General features: G+C 43.7%; 1 protein-coding gene across 3 annotated transcripts in view; it reads right to left on the bottom strand.

Annotated features, from left to right (window-relative positions):
- Window positions 1-24368, bottom strand: part of GRM8 (glutamate metabotropic receptor 8) — a 999131-nt gene that overhangs the window by 178987 nt on the left and 795776 nt on the right. For all 3 annotated transcript variants that reach the window (XM_060244808.1, XM_060244809.1, XM_060244810.1), the window contains exon 7: window positions 21806-21942. In XM_060244808.1, the coding sequence (XP_060100791.1) occupies window positions 21806-21942 (137 nt within the window). The remainder of the gene's footprint in view (window positions 1-21805; window positions 21943-24368) is intronic.

Below are 24368 nucleotides of genomic sequence, written 5' to 3'. Positions count from 1 at the left end.
ATTGTAACTATTGTGTCTCTGAACAGAAGTTGCTTTACAAACCCATACACTTAAAGACAGGGCCAGTTCTTCAAGGGGATGGTGGAGATCAAAAGGTGAAGAAAAGTACTAACTCGCGAAGGGAGAAATGGGGAAGTTTGAATATTATATCATAAAATTCAAAATAAATGGGTTGGAAAGCCAGAGACAAATTTATCTGGGGGCTACAAAGCATCCTGGCTGAAGTAGGAGACTTCTCTCCACTTTGAAAACGGGATGAACAAAGTTTTGCCTTCCGGCTTTAAAAAAATCAGTTTGTTTTCCCAGAAAAATGGACGAGAAAGTGCTTCTGCACGTCTTAAGATCACTCTTGCTTTTTCCAAACTCTCAGTGCCTTTTCTCCCTGCCCCATGTTCCTGTTGAGATTCCCTTCTATTGCTGTGGTGGTAGAAAGTGCATAAAGCCACAGCTGACTTAGGGTGAGCCAATTCATTCTGAGATTTTTACAAGGTTATGGTAATAATCTAAAACAACCTAATGATAGTCAAATGCAGGCTCACTCACAACTTCGCAGTGGAAGATGGTAAGCGGTGAGATGCCGCAGGGCTCAGTACTGGGTCCCATGCTCTTTAACTTGTTCATTAATGATTTGGAGTTGGGAGTAAGCAATGAAGTGGCCAAGTTTGCAGATGACACTAAATTGTTCAGGGTGAAGATTGTGAGGCACTCCAAAGGGATCTGTTGAGGCTGGGTGAGTGGGCATCAACATGGCAGATGAGGTTCAAAGTAATGCACATTGGGGCCAAAAATCCCAGCCACAAATACAGGTTGATGGGGTGTGAACTGGCAGAGACTGCCCAAGAGAGAGATCTTGGGGTCATGGTAGATAACTCACTGAAAATGTCAAGACAGTGTGCGATTGCAATAAAAAAAGGCCAATACCATGCTGGGAATTATTAGGACAGGAACTGAAAACAAATCAGCCAGTATCATAATGCCCCTGTATTAATTGATGGTGCAGTCTCATTTGGAATACTGTGTATAATTCTGGTCACCTCACCTCAAAAAGGATATTATAGCATTGGAAAAAGTGCAGAAAAGGGCAACTAGAATGATTAAAGGTTTGGAACACTTTCCCTATGAAGAAAGGTTAAAACACTTGGGGCTCTTTAGCTTGGAGAAACGTCGACTGCGGGGTGACATGATAGAGGTTTACAAGATTATGCATGGGATGGAGAAAGTAGAGAAAGAAGTACTTTTCTCCCTTTCTCACAATATAAGAATTTGCATTCGATGAAATTGCTGAGCAGTCGGGTTAGAACGGATAAAAGGAAGTACTTCTTCACCCAAAGGGTGATTAGCATGTGAAATTCACTGCCACAGGAGGTGGTGGCGGCTACAAGCATAGCCAGCTTCAAGAGGGGATTGGATAAAAATATGGAGAAGAGGTCCATCAGTGGCTATTAGCCACAGTATATTGTTGGAACTCTCTGTCTGGGGCAGTGATGCTCTGTATTCTTCGTACTTGGTGGGGGGCAAAGTGGAAGGGCTTCTAGCCCTAATTGTGAACTTCCTGATGGCACTTCGGTTTTGGGGGTTTTTTGGCCACTGTGTGACACAGAGTGTTGGACTGGATGAGCCATTGGCCTGATCCAACATGGCTTCTTTTATGTTCTTATGAGGCAGGGGTGGGGGAGGGGGTGAGACCTCATTGGTACATCATGTCATCAAGTTCACCCTACCTGGATACTGGTTGTAACAGATGTCCCACCTGGACATTGGCAACCCTATGTTCATATCAAGAGGCATCCCTTCCACAAACAACCTACCATTCAAGCAAATGATGGCCTGTTCAGAACACCCCTTCATCATTACATGTCTCAGGGTGTTCATTTATCCCACTTCAGCAATCTACAGTAACCCTCCCATTAGGGTTGCCTGCTCTGGGTTGGGAAATACCTGGAGATTTGGGGAGTAGAGCTTGGAGAGGTTGGAGTTTAGGAAGGGACCTCACAACGCCATAGAGTCCACCCTCCAAAGTAGCCATTTTCTCCAAGGGAATTGAGCTCTGTGGTCTGGAGATCGCTTGTAAAAGAGGGAGGTCTACAGTAGTGTTATTGTCCATTTTTAATTGCAGTGTGTAATTTTTCTTGTAAAAGCAACATCTTTGAGAACAGAGTGAAATGTAATCTCCTTAGGGTTTCAATTACTTTTTAGGTTGTCTTTTCTCTCTTCCCCCAGTTCTCCTACCTGAAGAGTAAGAGAGATTATAAAGCTGCATCTTATTGCACCGTAACTGCTTTTGCAGACCACTGTGCACAAGAACGACCCTTTGCCTGCAGTTATCGACCAGGCCGTTGAGCCTGGCATCTTTCCTTCTTGCAAAGAAGTTCCCTGATGAATTCAGACTCTATTAGAGAAGGAGAACATAATGTGAGTCATGCTCATCTGTCAGACCTATCAAACACCCAGGTCTGCCTTAGCAGAGACTAACAAGGCTCCTCTGAAATCCAGCAGCCCTTGTCTGCTTGGCTTGGATCCACAATGTGCTACAAAGAATGATAGGGAGTGTTTCCAGGAATGGTTTGGGGCGGGGGAAATCTTCTTTTCTGAAATATTCTGTCTGGAGTGACAGACTCTCGCAGTTTCGTATTACTTCTTTCATGCCAAATCGTTGCACTTTAATGGGAACATATATTTTGTAACGTTGGAATTGCTGTATGACTATCTTCTTTCAGGCTAATGCACAGGCAAATGCACTTAATGGACCTAATTAGGACATTAAAAGCGTTTGGAATTCAAACAGTTCTCTGTATGTTTCCACTTCTCCTCGGCACTGGTGAAACATTTTCTTCCTCAGAATAAAATGGCAAAGCCCTGCACACATCAAACTCAAGATCAAAACATTACTGTATTAGTATGTACTCCTAACTTCTCAAGATAGGTAGGTCCCAGGTTCAAATCCTTTTTCTGCTGCGAAGTTTACAGGTTTACCATGGACCAGTTATACACTTGCAGCCTAACCTACCGCGCAGGATTGTTGTGAGACACACCTTACTCAACTTATTACTGAATTTTTTTTCTTGCTTCTTTAAGAGTCAGAAAGTGCAGATATTTGAGGTCCAGGGCAACATGCCTTTATTCTTCTGCCCATGTTGGCCCTTCCCTCTTGCAATGAGGCAAGATAAAACTACCACCTGAGGGAGCCAATCACCAGATGCATTGAAGAAAATTTGGATATTAATTTGTATAATTAGATTATTCTCTTGGGTTATTAAATGGTTCTTTCAGTTTTCCCCTTCCACTTATTTGCTGCTGCCATTAAATTTTTTTTTTCCAAGGTAAAGGTAGTCCCCTGTGCAAGCACCAGTAGTTTCCGACTGTTGGGTGACGTTGCATCACAATGTTTTCACAGCAGACTTTTTACAGGCCTTCCCCAGTCATCTACACTTCCCCCCCTCAGCAAGCTGGGTACTCATTTTACTGACCTCAGAAGGATGGAAGGCCGAGTCAACCTTGAGCCAGCTATCTGAACCCAGCTTCCACTGGGATCAAACTCAGGTCATGAGCAGAGCCTGGACTGCAGTGCTGCAGTTTACCACTCTGCACCACGGGGCTCCTTTTGGTTTTAAAAGGCACATAATAAAAAGAACAAAAATTAAGTTTGAGATTTTTGTAGTTGAGACTTGCTACTCAGATGTGTTCACGTGCCTTCAATGTTTGTCATGGGATAACAAGGTGATCTAGTCAGGAGTTTGCCTTGTATAGAATATAAGCAATTTTGAACAAGGTACATTTGTTTCATGAACCTGTTTATGTTGAAAATCTAAGCCTGCCTACATAAGATCAGCTTTGACCAGGATCCCAATTTTTCTCAAGGCCAGATCACAGATTACCATGTAAAAAAGTACATTTTGCATGCTATTTTAACTGTTTATAACCAGGGGAAAGAGACATTTTAAAGAAGAAGAAGAAGAGGAGGAGGAAGAGGAGGAGGAGGTGGTGGAGGAGGAAGAAGAAGGAGGAGGATTCAGGGGTTGGCCCACCCACTAGACAAATTAGGCATTTGCCTAGGGCACTGGCAGTGTGGGGGTACTGAATTTGGCCCTCCCCCTAAGCAAGTGCCTCATTTGTCCTGCAGCCCCCCTCTGCTATGCCTCCTCCTCCCTTCCTTCCCCACCATTTCAGTGCCCAGGAAGTGGCGGTTGAGCGGCGCGCTTCCCGGGCTCTTTAAAGCCCCCCGCCAAACAGCTGATCGGTGGGTAAAAGGGCGCTGGAGGCTCGCGGCTCCTATGCCAGCCCTCCAGTGTGCTCACAATCAGTGTGGGGTTGAGCCTGGGGGCAGGAGCAGCAGAAAGAATGAGTGAGTCGCTGAAAGAGTGGTCACTGTCACCGCCTCGTCTCCCCTTCCTTCGGGGGGAAGAAGTGGCGGCAGTGGCTGCTCAATGGCAGCTCGCTCATCCTTCCCACTACTGCTATCCCCAGGTTCAACCTTTCACTGATCGTGAGCACACCCAAGGGCCAGCATAGGAGCTGCAAGCCTCCGGCACCCTTTTACCTGCGAATCAGCTGATTGAGGGCACTTTAAAGAGCCCGGGAAGTGTGGCGCTCAACCGCCACTTCCTGGGCATTGAAATGGTGGGAAAGGAAGGAAGGAGGAGGTGCGGTGGAGGGGGCGGTAGGGCTGGTGTGGCAGTGGCGTAGAGGGAGGTTGTGGGTAGCGAGTCTGCCTGGGGTTCCATGAACCCTAAGGCCAGCCCTGGGAGGATTGGATTTATATCCCGCCCTTCACTCAGAGTGGTTTACAATCTCCTTCCTTTCCTCTCCCAACAACAGAAACTCTGTGAGGTAAGTGGGACTGAGAAAGAGCTCTGACTGAGAACTGCTCCTGAGAGAATAGCCTGAGCGAACTGTGACCCAAGATCACCCAGATGCTGCATGTGGAGGAGTAGGGAATCAAACCCAGTTCTCCAGATAAGAGTCCGCCGCTCTTACTTACTATACTAAACAGCAGTAGTAGTCTTTTTTCTTTTAACAAAAATAACAAGAGGAGCCCAGTAAGAACCAAGCAATTCACTTTTACAGACTGATGCAGATCACATCTGCTTTCTTTCGCAGTGTGGGTTGAGTAGGAACATGGGAAACTGCAAAAGATACAAGGAAGCTAAGTGGCCACCTGAGACAGGATATATACCAATATATATATATTGTTCCATTGGTATTTATATCCTTCAAAAATGGGTGGCAGCATTTACAAAGCAAAATCAATGAAAAAGTTGGAATTTACTCTGAAGTACAGTTTACTTCTCAAATTTTATTTCTGGCTCAGACATGGCATATTCCAGGCCCTGCTGCTGAGGAAGCTTGTCAGGAGGTGTTCCTGGGTAGCACACGTGTAGAGAATTCACCGTATGTGACCCAGTTCCAAAAGGAGATTCATTATTAATCACAAAAAGGAAGTAGATTTTTCTGATTTATAAATGCCAAGGACTGCAAGCTTGTTTTTAACAGCTTTTCTCCTACGGAAATTCTATGGCTGAGAACTTAAATTTGCTAAATCCACACATTTATCGTGAAGGAATACATGTGACTGGTGTGCAAAGTACTGTAGCTAAATGAATAAAACATGATTTAAAAACAAAAAAACAAGAACAGACTGAGATTGCTGTTCATGTGCTTTGTAGCCATTATGAAAATCAACATAATTGTTGATACAGGCCGGTATGTTAACTTCCTAAATTAGTCATGAAATGGATTATGTGGTGCTGCTTAAAAATAAAGGTTAAAACGTGTCAAGAATGACCAAGGGGGAAAAAAAAATTATAAGATTCCTCAAATGACTTCACTCATGCCACTGAATATGATCTGGATTTGTCTTGGCCATATAGCTAAAGAGTTTCCTGAGGGGGGAAACAGACTTTCATACCCCTTCACAAGAAAGGGTGGACTGGAATGTCATAACAGCCCTGGAGCAAGCCAAGCCAAACTACCCCACAGTGGCCACTCAGCTTGAACGATGCCAGCAGAAGCACTGACTCACCTCTCTTACTATTGTTGACTGGGTTCAAGATGAGTACCCCTCTCCTGAGGAGATACCCTTCAGGGTATCTTCCCCTTTCCCTGAGAACTTTTTCAGTAAGTTAAAAGTCCACTTGTGCTCAGAAGCTGCTATTCACTCTGAGGGCTGCATTGTCGTTCTGAAGAAGAATAAAGTACTAGTCTGCAGTTTTAGAAGAAGCTACCCTGCCAAGCTGAGGAATGGACTATAAACTGTGGTTAACAACAAAAAGAGAAAGGTCAAGTCAAATTTAGAAGTTCTTTCTCAGATAAAGTATCATGCAGAAAATTTCAAGGGAATTTGAAAAAAAAACAGCTCTCTACAGAGCATCTATATATTCCTGTAAGGAATGCAGGTTGAAAGTCAAGCTATGCTATGGGTCACATCTGCTTTGCACCACTACTGGATGTCCTGTCAAATATTTGAGGTAGTAAACAAACCATCCATATCCTGGTCAAATTTGATAAGAGCTGACACAAATAGGACTGACATTGAATTTTATCTAAAGCAAATGCTTGCATGGAATTTGGAGGTTCCTGCTTGAACAAACATATGAGGAATTTCAAGCAGGGGTGGGAGGATGGCTAGTTATTTATTTAAAAAAAAATAATCATCAGTAATAACTATGGTGGCAAATCTGAGAATTTTCATTGGTTGGATGTGGCCAATGCAGGATCGGCTTGCACTCTGTCTCTGGTGTGCCATTGCCTAATTCGGGTCTCACCTGCCCACCACCAGCCGCGTCAGACAAGAACCCCACCAGAAGGCCACTAACCTTTGAGTGAGACAGTTTTCTGATGACAGGTTCTCCTAGGGGCTTACTGATCACTACTGCCTCTCCTCAGAGCCCATTGTAGGAACTCCAGGACAGTCCATTCCCCTCCCCCAAATAACATTGCCGCAAAGCAAACAGTGAAGCAAACAGTAAACTGTGAGAAACATGTTCATGAGACAAAACAGTAGCAGTTAATTCTCTTCAACTGAAACAAAAGCAATGTTTATTCACAGCAGGGAGGGGACAGTTCCACAGCAGCAGATAAACAGACTGACACTACATAAAGACATTATACAAAGCTCCCTTCCACCTGCAAATACTCTGCACTCTTTCTATTCAAATTAGGGTACAGTGGGCTCATATGATGGAATGGACTCTGAGGGAGAGGTCTTTCATCCTGGGGAACCACTGTTGCCAATCGCCAGGTGAGGGTTGTGGAAGCTGATTGGGTGATTTTGGATCAGTCACAGACTTTCAGCCTAACCTCAGATCAATGGGGGGAGAGGATAAGCTGCTTTGGTCCACCCCCCAATGTGAAGAAAGACTGTCCTTTTCCTATGTAGAGGCTGCAGGGAGGGGGAAGACAATGGAAACCTGAAGTCAGAGGGACAGATAAATGGAAGGAGATAGAGTTGCCAACTCTAGGTTAGGAAATTCCTGGAGATTTAAGGGGTGGAATGTGGAGGGGGGGTTCAAGGAGGGATAGGGCCTCAGACAGGTACTGGGGAAATGCCATTTCCTACTGGGGAACCACTGGAGATCACTCAGACTTACAACTGCTCTCTAGTTGGCAGAGATCAGCTCCCCTTGATGTGTGTGGGGGAGTCAATGCCTTCACTTGGCTGCTGGGAAGACAGCAAGGGTGGCAGGAACTTGCCCAGAGCCTCTTTCTAGAGCCTGTTGTATTTTTCTTCACGTTGTATTTTACTCCTAGCATTTGTATAATGCACTATTGCTGCATTTTCCCTGCAGCCGCTGTGGCCGGACCTGCCTGTCCCACATTGGTCTTGTCAGCCACCAGCGAGCCTGCAGCAGACGTGGACTATTGCACCCTTCTTAAATCTTCGTTCGCGAAGCCAAGCCGAGAGAGATTGCTGCATTAGCTGGCTAAAAACAACAAACATTTATCTACTGTTAACATGACAGAGTATACAGAATTATTTATTCAGTTACTACCTATGCTACATCTTTGAGATTGTCCCACTATAAAGGGACGGACAGCAGATTTTGGGTGCCACTAACACTGCAGTCTTAAGCAGAGTTACAATGTTCTAAGATCATCTTCCAAAATCAAGGGGCTTAAAAGGGTGCAATGCTTCTGCACTTTAAGCGGGGCATGTTGTATGGGGCTTTCTAAACACATTATCTAGAAGCGTTTTAAAAAGTTGTCTGCAGCCCAGATGTCATGATGACCACACTCACATTATTCTATAAAGTAACTCTTCGACCTATTTTGCACTCACCTTACGCCGCTTTCACATTCATCTTCTCAGCGCAGCTTCCTTCCCACTATCTGCCCCAGGGCTGCAGCAAGGATCGGCGTTTTCGCGCAGCAAACAGAAACTGGTTTTTAGCGGTTTCTGTTTGCTGCGTGAAAACATCAATTCTTGCTGTAGCCCTAGGGCAGATAGTGGGAAATCAGAAGAAAGCTGCATTGAGAAGACGAATGTGAGAGCAGGGTAAGGTGAGTGTGAAAATGGCCTTCCTCTTTAAACTACATGTACAGCAGTAATGTCTAGTGTCAGTGCCAAAATAATTCACTACCACCAGAGCTAGAGGAGGGCGACCAGGTAAAGATTAGCAAGAACTGAAGAGCAATTAAGTTTTACTTCAGATTTGAAAAGGTTAAGAGTATGACTGCAATCCTCTGCGCACTAAGGATGCTTCAATTTCATTGACTGCATTGCTTGTCTTGGGAAGGAGACCCTTTGGTTTATTGGAAGTAGAATTCACTACATGTTGATAATTCACTGCCTAAGATACTGTATTTTAATATATCTTGTGAGGCAAAACACCCTACCTGATTCCCCACTAGGCTTGTTCCAGCATCAGAGCTCTTTTTCCCCTGATGCTTCTAGCCGATTTTGCACAAGCTGCTGCACTGCAGCGACTTGGCCTGCATCTTTCACATGGCAAGCAAGATCCTCTAAAAACTCGTTTCTGCTTGCCATGGGAAAGAGGCAAGCCAAGTTGCAGCCGTGGGGCAGCTTGTGCAAAATTAGATGGAGGCGGGGGGGAAGCTCTGATGCCGGAACAAGCCTATTGGGAAATCGGTCCCTGTTTCCTCCCAAGGGTTAATCTTAATATTGGTGGGCATGCCCCAGCTTTGCAGGTGTCTGCAATTAATCCATCTTGTCCACAGGCTCCTATTTCTGTCAAGGCCGGAGCCAAGAATGTGGCAATTACTTCATTGGGGGAAGGGGGGAGAAGGAGCGATGATGCTATCTTCCAGAGAATTCCTGTGAATATGGACCATGATTAGATCTGGGGAATCACTTGGCACTTCGCGCACACAAGTAATCAGACCTTTTCTTAAAAGAATGGGAAAAGGTTCATTAAATAACAAACAAGACAAAAGGGAAACGCCATTAGGCACACAGTTTGCTTAACTAAGGTATCGGATTGTAGAAATACACTGAAACCTCAGGCTTTGGATTCTGAAACTCTGACTCTGCCATCTACTGTCAGGTATTAATATGATAGACAGAAGAAGTCAGCTTTTATTATTTTATGAAGCTTCGTCAAGCAGACTGTGTTGCCTAATGGCGTTTCCCTTTTGTCTCGTTTGCAATTTAATAAACCTTTCCCCGTCCTTTTAAGAAACGGTCGGATTACTTGTGTGCATGAAGCTTCAAGGACCCACAGCTCTGAGCACTACCGGCTTGTCAGAAGGGCAGTGGCTCAGGGGAACTCAGGTTTGAGTCTTGACATACCTTATCTAGCTTTGGCTTGGAAAGATTTCAATAATGGAAAGACATATGAAGCTGCCTTATATTGAGTGAGGACCATTGGACTGCACAGATCAGTATTGTCTACTCTGATAGGCAACAGCTTTCCAGGCTATCCAGTGAAGGACCGAACCTAGGACCTTCTGCATGTATGGCAGATACTACGCCACTGAACTATGACAGCCCTTCCCCTACAATTATACCAGGATGTCATTAGGATATATGTTTAAATGCACTTTTCAGATCAAGGCATCCCCTTCTGAGAAACCCATTTTCCCCACAAATGCTACCAGCAGTTATAACTGAAAATCATGTTACCTTATTTGTACTAAACATACCAGCAATTTTACTCTTATACACCAACCAAGTGTATTTTAAAGTTACTTCAAGAAATACACCCTTAAAGACAGAATACATAAATTTACAAACCAGCAGTTCTTCCACCTCCTCCATGATACAAATACAAAGCCATTCTTTAACACAGCGTTCATCCTGAAATGCAGAAATAGTACTGGAAAACAGACAGTTGGAAAAATGCCTTCTTTACTGCATTTTAAATTGGGTGGCTTAATGCTTCTTATGATCATATTGTCAGATGAGAATATAAAATCAAGAAAAGATTTTGATGTGTTAGTAACTGCAAAATCACTCAGCCTTTATAGCGTGAATCCTTTCCTTGAGTTGTAATTTATCTGGCCGAAAGCAAAGGAATTAAAGGAATTTAACTGGGGGAAAATAAATTCTCTGTTTTGTTAAACCAAGGATTATGATACCGGTTGGGTTTTAAAGACAGTTCTGTAAACACAGCTTGAATCATCTGCTCAGGAATTATAATTTGACCAATAATTAAGTATTAGGTGTGAAGGAACAGGAATTTTCCAAATATTTGGTGTAATACTCGCTGAAATGTAAATTCGTATTTGAGCAGTTCCACTTCAGACAACAGGTGAACTGCTCCATTCATTTCTTTTTTAAAAAATCTTGCACTAGGAAAGAGCTTGTCACTGAGAAAACAACATTAAGACTTTGATTATTGGCTTCTGTTTTCCAATTTTTGGCTGTAGAAACATGCTGTTTTGTGAGCTCTCTCCCCCCCACCCCCCCCACCCCGTATAAAGTGGTCCAGTTCTGATATAGACACACTGAGAATATGCCAGTGGGTCAGGGATATTATGCATTAATGTCAACTATAAAAACTTTATATTTTATTTATTGATACAATATGTCAAAGTCACTTCACAGTTCTGCACTACAAACAAGCTGAGAATGAATTTTTGCTCTAGAATTCCATAGGGGAAGAAGTGAATCCCCTTCCACATTTAAATTAATACTACTTCTTATAGCACTGTATCCAGTGGGTAGCTGTGTTTAGGGATGAACACAAACCTCATCTTGAACCTAAATTAATCATGAAAATCACCTGGTTTGTAAGCTGAGGGTTGTGTGATCGCACCTGCACCAAACCTCCCATGAATCTCCCTGGGTTTTGTGGACGTTTATGCAGTTTGTGTTGGTGATTTGTGCAGCAGACATTCTGGCACCAATCAACTAATCATCAAAGAAATGGGGGGGTGGACTTCTGCAGCCCTGGATACACCAATACTGGCCCTCCAAAGCTCAACAGGAAGCACAGAGGGGTTGTTCTACTACATCACAAACCTCACAAAACAAACTGCTTTGGTCAATGGGAAGGTCCGTGAAGGATAATGGTTCACGTGTCCCCATGAACCAAAATGAATCTCCATTTTCCTGGTTTGTGCCCATTCCTAGCCATGTTTGTTTGCCTGCTTGCTTGCTTGTTTCTATTTTGCCTTCCAGTGCTTTTTATAGAAAAAAACCAGCAGGAGCTTATTTGCATATTAGACCACATGCTCCATGCAGGATCAGCCTAAAGCATCTCCAACAAATAATAATCCAGTCATGTTTTGAAGACTGCCAATGAAGGGGAGCTCACCACCTTCTTAGGCAGCTGGTTTCACCTCTGAACTACTCTGAATGTAATTTTTTGTTTCCTGATATCTAGCTGGTACCTTTCTGCTTGTAATTTGAGCCCAATGCTTTAGGTGCCAAGTGGAACAGCTCTTTGCCCTCCTCTAAATGGCAACCTTTCAAATATTTAAAGAGAGCAATCATGTCCCCCCTCAATCTCATCTTCTCCAGACTGAACATCCCCAAGGCCATCAGCCTTTCCTCATAGGGTTCTTCCTCCAGGTCCTTGATCATCCTCGTTGCTCTCTTCTGCACCCACTCAATTTTGTCCACATCTTTTTTGAAGTGAGGCCTCCAGAACTACACACGGTATTCCGGGTGTGGCCTGAACAAGGCAGTATACAGCAGAGCTATAACCCCCTGTGATTTTGATGTTATAGCCCTTTTGATACAACCCAGGATTTAATTTGCCTTTTTTGCCATGGCATCACACTGACTGCTCATATTTAGTTTACAGTCCACTAGGAGCCCAAGATCTCTTTCGCACACACTATTTCCCAAAAGTGCATCCCCCATCCAGTATTTGTGCTTCACATTTTTCTGGCCCAGATGTAAGACTTGAATTGCATCCTGTTTGCAACTGTCCACATCTCCAGATTATTCAGATCTTGCTGAATTTTAACTCTATCCTCCTGGGTGTTTGCTACTTCTCCCAATTTGGTATCATCAGCAAATTTTATGAGTAGCCCTTCCACCTCTTCATCCATGTGTTAGAAAGAGATAGAGATAGCGCAAGGATAGTGCAAGCTGAAATAAATTAGATGTCCACCGTCTTGGCAGAGCAGCTCCATTATATAGGATCTATGGAACTGTTATAGATCCTGCAGGGTCTTGATCTCCAGTGGGAGCATGTTTCACCAGGCCTGGGCCAGGGCAGAAAAGGCCCTGGCCCTTGTTGAAGCTAAACAAAAATCTTTTGGGCTGGGGACTGCCAGAATATGTTGGTTAGCTGAACATAGACCTCTTTGGAGCACATATAGGGAGAGTCAGTCCCATAGGCATGTTGATCCCGGGCCATGTAGGGCTTTTAAGATCTTTAACATAACCTTGAACAACTTTTGGTCTGCAGGAGAAGAGCAAGATTTGATCTCCGTAGCACCGTTATGTATTCGAATTGGAGTTTGGCCTTAGAGCCAGCAGAGACTTGGCTGAGTTGGAGACCCTAAAACAAGAGCCACCTGGATTCAGAAAGGAGGCCCATCAGGGATTGTTAGGCCAGCTATTAACCTATAGTTAGGTGTAATGGGATTATGGTAATGGGGTTCCGACCGGGTTTCCTGGCAGGCCTGCCATTGCTTGATCCAGGCATCAATCTCACTGTCCATCCCCGGCCACCATACATAGCTCCAGGTGAGCACTTTAATTTTAATGATGCCTGAGTGAGTCTCATGCAGGGCTTTCAAAATTCGTTGATGCAAGGCAAAGGAAACCACCACCCAGCTGCCCCAGAGTAAACTTCCCTTGTGGGAAGAGAGTTCATCCCGGGGTGAGGAAAAGGCTGTAAATTCTGGGCCTGTCTGGCTGGTAGGTCACCCCCTCCCCCAGTTGAGGATGTGGGATAAGATGTGGTCCTTACCTGAGTGGTGGATGATGTCAGCAGCTTGCAATGGTCGTCGGGGGGATCCTCGATGAGTAGGACCTGGTGGGCCAGCGCTGAGTCCGGGTCTTGAGCAGGTAACAGCAGGTTACTGAGGGCGTCGGCGTGCCCCATCGCTTTTCCTGGCCTGTGCTGCAGGGGGGTATTTGTAGCCTGCTAGAAAAATAGACCAGCACAATACCCAGGGTGAAAGCATCTGGGGGGTTTGCCAGTCGGGAGCGAGTAGACCCAGCAAGGGCTTGTGGTCTGTGGCAATGGTGTACAGCCACCCGTAGAGGTAGTTGTGGAACTTTTTTATTTACGCAACGATGGCCAGCGCTTCTTTGTTGATTTGGGCATAGTTGCGTTCGACCGAATTCAGGGTGAGTGAGTAATAATCCACTGGCACCTCCCTGCTGTCCGGGAGGCGATGGCCGAGGACCGCCCCGACACCGTACGGGAAAGCATCGCAGGCGAGGATGACTGGCAAGGATTCATCAAAGTGTGCCAGGACCTTGTTGGAGGTCAGCAGGTCTTTGACGGCCCAGAATGTGGAGGCTTGCTTCTTATCCCAGACCCAAGGAGCATTCTTGTTGAGGAGACGGTTAAGGGGTTCCGCGAACTTGGCTTTGAGGGGCAGGAAGGAATGATAAAAGTTCAGGAGCCCCAAAAATGCTTGTAGCTCCTGTTTGGATTTGGGTTCTGAGGCATCGACTATGGCACTGACTTTGCTGGGAGCCAGATGGATGCCCTCTGCGTCGACTAAGAATCCCAGGAACTTGACCTATGGGACTCCCAGGAGACACTTTTCTCACTTCACTTTTAGCCCAGCTGAGTCGAAATGTAGGACAGCGCGGAGATGGTTGATGAAGTCCTCTTCCGTTGGGGCAGCAATCAGAACATCATCAAAGAAGGGCTGGACCCCGGGGATACATTTTAAGAGGAGTCCATTAAGTTTTGGAAGATCCCCGGGGCCACGCTGACCCCAAACTGCATTCTCTTAACCTTGAATGTCCCCCTGTGCGTAACAATCGTTTGTGCCTCAGCTGTGGCTTCATCGACTGGCAGTCGTTGATATGCCTGTGCCAGATCAAATTTGCTAAAGATTTTCGCACCAGCAAGGGAAGCTAGAACATGGCAGACCACCGGCACTGGGTAGGCATGGTCTTGTAGCGCCTTATTCAGCGTACACTTGTAGTCCGCACAGATGCAAGCATCTCCATGAGATTTTATGGGGGTGACAATAGGAAATTCATCGCAAACCCTCCCCAAGACTGTGGGGGTTAAGCTATGCACTCCTGTGACTGCAAAGCCCAAAGGCGCAAACCATGCCAGACCCAGGAAACTTGTATGTCGGCCACCCACCACCAGCAAGTCCAAAAGTTCGTCAAAATTTCTGTATTGCACCCGGAACTTTCCCCACTCCCTTAGATGTTGGGAAACTTTGGGGGGAGGGGTGTTATGTATTGGAACTGGAGTTTGGCCTTAGAGCCAGCAGAGACTTGGCTGAGCTGGAGACCCTAAAACAATAGCCACCTGGATTCAGGAAGAAGTCCCATCAGGGATCGTTAGGCCAGCTGTTAACCTATAGTTGTGTGTAATGGGATGATGGTAATGGGGTTTTGGGTGGGGAGGTTTGCATGAATATAAGCAGGGCCATTCCTGGGTTTCCTGCCAGACAGTTCTGTTCCTATCTCACTATGCTGAGAGAGACTACCTACGGGGAGCCCAATACGAAAACAAATGTACACAGAATGGTTTTGTATGTGCAACCTGGACTTCTTAGAAACAAATCAAAACCTTAATCACAGGTACGAAGCCTACAAACATACAAATGTAGACATGTAGGAATCCCTGCAGATGTTATTTATATGTGCTGATGTCTGGGAGCAGGACCTGTGGGGATGGCGATAATGAGGAGAAGAAGGAAAAGGAGATGGAATTTATACTCTGCCCTTCACTCAGAGCATTTTACAATCTCCTTCCCCTCCTATTCCCACAACAGACACCCTGTGAGGTAGGTGTGAGGTAGAGCTCTTTAGAGAACTGTAGCTGGCCTAAAGTCACCCAGCAGCTGCATGTAGAAGAGGAGGGAATCATGTAGAGGAGCGGGGAATCAAACTCAGTTCTCCCAGATTAGTGTCCACACTCTTTATCACTACACCAAACTGCCCTCCGTGTTCATAGAATGAACACATTTGGACTAACTTTAAAGAAACGCAGAGTTTAGAACGAACTGAAATATAATAATAATAATTTTTATTTATATCCCGCCCTCCCCGCCGAGGCAGGCTGAGGGCGGCTCACAGACATGGAAAGTGCCATGATTACAGTTAATACATTATACGGTAAAATACATTAAATAAATAAATTAAAACCATTACAATTAAGGTGCTGCTGTCACTATAATATTTGTAAATATGCATAAAGGAATGCACAAATAAGGTAATGCTGTTGATTATAATACTTGAGATTTACAGGCTAGCTTTTCAGTGTTCAAAAAGTTGCCATTCATTATCTTCTCATAAGCTCAGTTAAGTGAAATCTGATACCATTAAGCTCCCATAGTGCTGGTCTCTCTCTTTGCTCATGTTACATTCAGAAAATATGGCTACTGGGTTATTTTAATACAGAGACTGGGACCTGACAGGACGCAGGATCAGAAGTACTTCTACCTTGATTCCTTCATAGCTCATTAAAAAAACAGTCACAGTCTCAGAAAAATCCCAGCTGATACCAGGGCTGTTATACCATCCATCAGACTGGTTCTGCAATTAATCAAGGCGCATTTTTCATGCAAAATCCCCTTTCAATGCATACTATTCCTTCTTATTTTTTTTTTAAAAAACTCCAGCCACACATTTCCCTAGAATGTTTTTCTACACATGACTCAAGAATGTCTAACTGAGAGCTCACTACCAGCTCTAAGCGTCCTCTATACCCCAAGAGTTCCTTTCCTTATGCAGAAAAGTTTCTGGGACTAAAAGGCTCCCACTACCATACCTCCCCTCCAATCAGGGAGCTTCCATCAGAGCTCACCTGGATTCTCCTCCTTTCCACCAAGCCTGGAAATGAAATCTCTGGTATCCTGTGCTGAGAAGGGTACTGGTTCTGGTGGTCCAGCTCCTCCTTTAGTTAGCAGAGTGCACAAAGCTTTAACACAATAGTGCTTGCATTGAACCTGATCAGACGGTGCGATTGCAAAGTTACAAAGTTACATAGAACCACTGCTTCAAGTTGAAACAAAACAATACCTACTCTATTCTAGCAATACATACCAGGTAGTGCATGGTAAGAGAAAGAGACAGATCCTGACCTATGCTATCTACCTGACAGATGGGAACAGATACAGAGAGGAGCACCCTGAAACCCCGCCTTGTGTGCAGGGAAGATGGGGAAAGAGAGAAGACGGAAGGAAGTAGATTTTCACTAGGAGTGTTCATCTGCACTTCGAAGGGAGACTGTGACAGGAAGATGCTGAGTGTATGCCTGCCTACTCTATGGTCACTTGCTTCTGGAGGCCTGAGGCACAAGGATATCATACCAGATACTTCCAAAATCTTGTTCAATACCAAGATGGGTAACTGAAGCCAGAATGCTTATGCAAATGGTGCATGCTGCTTGGTACTCAGAACCTACTACATTCTGCTCTGCTGTGTGATCTGAATCCAGCTCTCTTCCTGTCCTCAGTCCTGCCATACAGACACTATGTACCTTCCTGATCTCTCATTATCTGGCTTTTGAATCAGTTTGATCACAGAGCTTCTCTTTTGAATTACTGCCTGTCCGGACCCTTGAGATTCTCACAAGGAATTTCTGCTTAGGTCCTGAGCTGATAGGTAAAAATAGGCTTCCCCTCTGGCTGTATTTCTCAAGGAATCTTCCTATTTTTCATCAAACAAGTGGATTTTGCTATTCTTACACAATACAAATCCAGTTACAAAGCACGTTATTTAGTGTGTGTGGATGTACCCTATATTCAAGACTAAGTGTTCTGAACTTGCCTTAACAGTCTTGTAACATTATCAAAAAGCATTCTGTGGTTATTTGTCTGCATGTCGTCTCCTCAAGCCAGGCATAAAACATAACAGTAGTGAGTAGCATTAGATGGAAGATTTCTTCCTTGGGTTAGGCTTGTCCAGAATGATGTTGGACCACACCGACACACATATTCTATATGTATGTCTTCTCAACCACACATGGTAAAGATTGTGATATCAATCACATGACAGAAGTAAAATTTAAATTTGGGACTTCTTGGTCCAGTTTCTTGGTCACCGCCTTATGCTAGCTCTTTAGTTGTCAAATCTTTCAAGATTAATCTTTTCAACTGCAGTACCTTCCATTAAAGCAGTCTAACCATGATCTACAGCCTTGTTCAAACAAGACAATTTATGCCTTTTGCAATCGTGAACTACCTTATTAAAATAAAGCAATTTATATCCATTGTGGTCAGTGGAACTAAGATTGGCTTAAAGCCAAATTCTTTGGTTTAGCCAGATTGTAAATCAGGTTTTCAATAACACTGACATCAATGAGATTAAACTGGCCCAAGTGCAAATCTTTTTGTTTAAATATCCATTGTGTAATATATTTCAAAATAAATAATCAGTGGGCACTACGCATCTGTTCAGTGAATTATGAACAGCCAAAACTGTAGATGTGTAGGGAGACTATGAGAAGAGGAAGAGTTGGAGGAGGAGATTGTGTTTATAACCAGCCCTTTACTAACCAAAGATATCTCAGAGCTGCTTACAATCTCCTTTCCTTTCCCTTCCCCACAACAGATACCCTGTGGGGTAAGTGGAGCTGAGAGAACTCTAACAGAAACTGCTCTTGAGAAGAGCAGCTCTGCGAGAACTTCTGGATGACTCAAGGTCACATCAGTAGGTAAATGAGAAACAGTGGCAGCTGAATATAAGTAACATGACGCTGAGCTTTGTATCATAGGGAAATTGCAGAAATACTGTCGCCATTGAATTTATATAACATCAAGAGCCTAGCACCAAATTATTCTGTTTTAATTAATGAATGTGTAATTTTATAATATGTATGGGTTTTAATTGTGGTTTTATGCTGTGAGCCACCCTAAGCCTGCTTCGGCGGGGAGGGCGGGATATAAATTGAATCAAATAAATAAATAATATTGCCTATTGGATGGGAATTGTTTCTGAATGACTTTGAAATCTTTGTTGATTTATTCTTTTGACTTCCCCACAATTCTAGAGCTCAAAGCAGATTACAACATATTATAAACAGTTTAAAATACAGCTAAAAGCAGTAAAACACACATGCAAACATTAGTCAGCTAGTATATGAGCTGTAACACCATTCCCGGGGAGATAAGGGAGAGGAGGGAGCAGAAGGCTAAATAGGAACTCTCCTGTCTCATCTATAAACTTGGCGATACAGTTCCATTTTGCTGGCTCTGCGGAATTGAACCAAGTCCCAAAAACCTGGAAACTTGGTACATTCTACCAAGTTGGGGCTTTTCCCAAGAAGGATCTAGCTCAAATGAAGGCCAGACAACTATTCCTTGGCTCTGGGAATAATCAGCAAGTTGTTATTTGAGGAATGTAAAGCTCTCTGTTGGTGGGGGTGGTGGCGTATACCAATAGAGGTGGCCCTGAAGATATGTTGGTCCCAGACTATAAAGGGCTTTAAAGGTTATGGCCAACACCTTGAACTTGATCTGGAATTCAATCTGGAGCCAGCGCAGCCGGTGGAGCACCGGCTGGATATGCGCTCTGAGAGGGGTTGCAGTATGGACTCTCACCACTGCATTCTGTACCACTTGCAATTTCCAGCTCAATCAAGGATAGCCCTATGTAGAGTGAGTTACAGTAATCCAGTCTGGAGGTGACCACTATGTAGATCACAGTGGCTAGGTCCAGGTGAGAAAGAGAGCCAGCTGCCAAATTGGCATAGATTAAAAAAAAACAACACTAACCTGGCCATGTTTGTGATCTAGGCCTCCATTGATAAGAAAGTATCCAGAATCACACCTAAGCTCTTCAACATTGATGTTGGTGTCAGAGGGGCATTGTCCAAAGCTGGGAGCTGAATACCCAATCCCAGCCCACTTTCCCCCATCCACAGGACCTCCTTCTTCAATGGATTAAGTTTCAGCCTGTTCTGTCTAAGTCAACCAGCCACAGCCTCCAGTCCCTTCGCTAGATTTTCTGGGGCACCATCCAGTTGCCATCCATCAACAAATATACATAGCTGGATGTCATCAGTGTACTGGTGACAACCCAGCTTGAAACTTTGCACAAGCTGGGCAAAGGGGTACATATAGATGTTGGATGACATTAGGGAGAGAATAGCACCTTGAGGGACACCACAAACTAGTGGGTGTCGTGGTGACACTCTCCCCTCTAGTACCACCCAACATGTAAGAAAGGAGACAAACCACTTCAAGGCAGTCTCTTAAATCCCCACATCTGCAAGAAGGTGGGTCAACAGATTGTAGTCAACTGTGACAAATGCTGAGTGATAAAACATTACCAGCTGTGCTAACCCACCTTGACCCAGATGTTAGCTTCTCTGCAAGCAGTTAGCTTATCTGCAAGAACAACAGTTAGGGTATATCTGACTAGGAAAAGTTGGAGCTGTATTCACCAATGTCTTGGACAATTTCTCAGAACAATAATTTGCAATGTTGGTAGTTTCTTAGGAAGATCAGGGGGGTATACCTTAGGCTGTGCTTGTCCAGGCAACACTACTTTTGAGGGGGGGAGGGATTAACCCCCCCCTCCATATTTTTTAAAGTTTTCATATTTTTCTTCAAACATGAAGGGTCTCCCAAGTTTGCAGAACTATCTGTTTACAGTTAGTGCTATCCCGAGTCACAGATTTAAGTTTCCACAGATTAGGCCGCATTTGACTGTTAGAATATATGATACCTTTGCCTTGTTTGACTTTGTGTTAACAAGACTTAGAGACCAAACACGTGCACAAATTACTTCCGTCCAAGCCCACTGAAATCAACAGACCTGGACTATAGCAACTCTGCTTTGGATCGCACTTACCTCATCTGCTATTATAGAAAAGGATAACAAATACACAAAACAGAGAAGACAGTATTGTGTAACACTGTCAGGGGGAAAAAAAAAAGCAAATCTAGACACATTTGAGTAGCTTTCCACAATTCCAGCAATCTGATTTACTGAACATTGCGCCAACGCATCATGTCTATACAGAGATAAGGTGGAAAACCAACCACTTATTTGAAAAGCTTCAGACGTTTTATTCGTTCCATCCATCTTATTTGGGATGAAATGTTAAATACTGCTAAAACGAAGAGCAAGCATAAAAGGGGATTCACGTAGATATTAAAGTATGCTTTCTTAGAAGCGTTATTCCTTTTTTTAAATTATAGCCATACGGTATGCATCTGAAACCAAGTGGCCTGGAGCATAGATTTTGACTTCTTCAGTGTTCACACTGAAGATGAATGATGAAACAGATCAGTCCTTCCTGCTCGTTCCTTTTTCAACAGGGATTCATCATTTTTCTTGTTTACCAAAGACTATGGGAAGGAGTAAGCATGCATTCTGTTTTGCATGCCAATGACTACATCTTTTGTTTGCACCCAAAAAAGAGCTGGATGGCGTCCGGCCAGGGAGCAAGAGAACGTGAACAGCAGATATAGTTAAGGTAGTTTATCACTTTAGCAGGCTGGAAGCTATTATATGTGTTGCTTTTGGTAGCTCGCTGATAATTACTGCAAAGGAGTCTCAGAGGCACAATCATTTGTAAATACTTACACTGTTCTTTTTTGTTATTGTTTATTATGGGCCTGTTACGCTACAAGCCAGAGCTGTATGAAGCTCGTTTGGTCTGTCGGGAAACATTTAGTGATGAACCCATTCTTCAACGCATGTACCCCTTAATCTGATATTTTAATCTTGAAGAAATAGCCAACTGAAACATACCACTGGCCCTAATTAGCAAATCTCACTATTGCTAATTCTTTTACTTTGTACGTTTCTTCTTCTGAGAAAGAACTCATCTACTGTATTCCCTAGGTTAAACTTTTCACTTACTAACTTGAGTAAACATTTTCTCTGTTGATTTCTTTGCTGCGGGACACCCAAATATCTGCCCACAGAATCCGCAGAACAGCCTGAAAGCACTTTGAATTCATACAAGAAAGTGTACCGACAGCTCATAAGAATGGAGAACCCAAAGCACACCCTATACCAGAAAGTGTCTTTATAGGGTTGAGGCAGATCAATAGTGGTGACTGCTCTGGAACGGGGTTTGAAAACCACTGTCCTAGACCTCTTTATCTTGGGTCATATGTACACCTGAGTCAAGTTAATGCCTTTTTAAACACAATTGTCATTCAGTGCTGAAATGCAACACAAAGGAATTTGGAAGCTCTGAGTTAACTAGAGATCTAAGAAAAATGTCATGCCATGTTATACCCACATGAGCTAAACTTTAATTTTAAGAACAGCTATGGAACCACTTACATTCAGATGAAGCTGGTTTGTCCAGTGGCCAATGATTTTATATTCAGTACTTCTATTGGTTATTTGATACTGGAAAATATCATAACGTCCAGGTGCATCTCCATTTTCATTGAAAATAACAGGTGTTCCAGCACTCCCTAGAAAAGATCACAACAAAAGTCTTACCCAATAATTTCAGTAAGCATTTTAACCCAGAATGTTGTGTAAATTGCAATGGTGGCGGGTTTTCAATCATTCTAGGAAAAACCTCTCTGCAAAGGACATAATCTTCCACAGTTATTCATTTTTCACGTAACAGAATTACATCATTACCAGGAAAGAGATGAAAAGGGTGTGTGGGGGGGGGAATCCTAAAGTAGACTCTTATAATCCTATAAAGAGAATCAGGTTCAGTCTGTCACAAGCATTACTGACAGAGTCTCTTTTCTATCCGGCAGCCCACTGATGCTAACGAACTATGGAAGTACTAGCTTTCAAGAGATTCTTTTAGAGAAGGAGCAAGGTTATCATGGTTTTCATTAGTGGATGACCTGGTGCTCCTCATGGATTACATAAAACCCTTTTTCTCTGTTGGTCAGTAGATCCAGACAACTCTCTTCTACTAGGCATTTATTCCATCCCTCGGGTAAAAGTGAGGTGCCAGTGCTCACTGGTAAAAAAAATAATACACTCTGAATATATTCAAGTATATTCCCTGCTTCGAGTAAAGCAGGGAAATGCCACTGCATAAGGCTTTGCTTAATCCTCTTAGTCAGAATAACAGGTTAGATAGACCAGTGGTCTGATTCAGTATAAGGGAACCCTTAGGGGGAAACCTAGTACTTAAGACAGAGAAATAAGAGACATGCAAAAACTACAGGCACTTCTGATCTCACTTCCCTTATCCCAGGGGAATATGAACAACTCCCATAATTAAAATGATTTATCACTTATCTGAACTACCATAGGATGCCCTCACAGCAGCTTTTCACAGGGAGTCAGCTGCCTTTCAGCAGAACTGACAACATTATACGGAGAGGATTACTGGAAATTACATTTTCCTTGAGCAGTTCCTTAAGCGTGCCTCATTACTGCTTTGAACTTGCGCACCATTAGAGCCATAATTAGTAATTGAAAGAATGCAAAAGAAAAGGCGGAAACCATTTACGATGCCCACGCTCATATTTGTTTAACATATATTATTGGAGCCATCAGACTCATTCAAGAGCTTTCCTTCCTTCCCTCTCTCAAAGAAATGGCACAAAGAGAGTAAATGGTTTATTTAATGAACAGTGACACATGAAAGAGTTTGGGGTGCAATTTGTTGCTGTACTTATTAGCCAAAAGCAGTGCATACAAAAGCAACCATGTGAATCAGGAATGTTCCAGTGTTATGAGAAACATTTTCATAGAGACACTGGATAGCGGGCCCATAGTCAGGAAATTTTCGGCGAGAGGGCACTTAGGAAAGTGGTACCCCCCACAAAAGCCCCAGATGTGTCCCTTGTTAGTGTTGGACCCCCTCTCCCACCATTATGGACTATAGTTCTCTGGCCCTGATGTCAGGCTCATATGGACTTTCAGCTACAATGGACACTAGTAACTTAAAACTCATGCCTACTGTACTATGGACATTCAGTCTTACTGGACTAAAAGCATTTGGCCTAGGTGCCAGTCCCAATATGGACATTTACCAGGTATGGACTATGCAGCAGTGTTTCCAGCCAGGCTCCAGCCAGCTTCCTGCCTTTGCCTGCTATTGTGTGACTGTTTGTGCCTGCCCTGCAAAGAGCAGACTGCTTCCCAGATGAGCCGCTCAGCCCTGCAGACAGCAACTGCACTCCTGTCATCCAGAAGATAGTGCCAGAAGCAGCCCTGATAGAAGCCATGTTCCTGAGATGTCCCAAAAAGACAACTCCAGCTCCTGCAAACCACATGCAGAGGAGATGTGTGCATCCCATATTGCATTCCAGGGACCAGGCATGCTTTGGAGATGTAAATGAAGAAGCCAATGGTTAACAATAGAGCTGCTGAAACATCTTCGCACCTAACAAAAGATTCTTCCTGTCAACCATCAAGGCAAGTGTCTTACACAATAGGATATCAGTGAAGATTACTGTCTGCCAACTACTTCATCCTGTCATGTAAACGTTTTCCATTGTGTTAGCTAAGGTGTCATAATAGATCGACCACTCTAGTTTTTTTGTTTTAAAGATGGTTTGCACTAGGTAAAACCATCATCGCCCATTAATTGTTTTGTTCAAACTCCTGGGAGCCACTTCCAGGCTGATGTCATGTACCACATGTCACCACCTCAGGACACAAATTTGGCTATAAGAAGGTCAGGTTTTCAGCCAGTCAGGTGTGTCTCTGACAGTGCCCCTACCTTGCTGTCTGAGCCACCCCCAATTACCTGATTAGTATTGGGCCCATTATTGTTAGATATACTGCTCATTTCTTGCTCCCCCTTCCCTCATTGCCTTTGCTAGAGAATCGTTCTTCTGCGTCATCGAGGGGTAAAGTATAACCCTGTCTGTTTTCCTTTATATGTTTCCCTATTCAATTTCCCCTCTAAATTTTCCTA

This window comes from Heteronotia binoei, chromosome 8 (assembly GCF_032191835.1).
Source record: "Heteronotia binoei isolate CCM8104 ecotype False Entrance Well chromosome 8, APGP_CSIRO_Hbin_v1, whole genome shotgun sequence".
NCBI classification, from domain to species: Eukaryota; Metazoa; Chordata; class Lepidosauria; order Squamata; family Gekkonidae; genus Heteronotia; species Heteronotia binoei.
The sequence above is the reverse complement of the archived record's forward strand: the minus strand, read 5'-3'. Positions and strand labels throughout refer to the sequence as shown.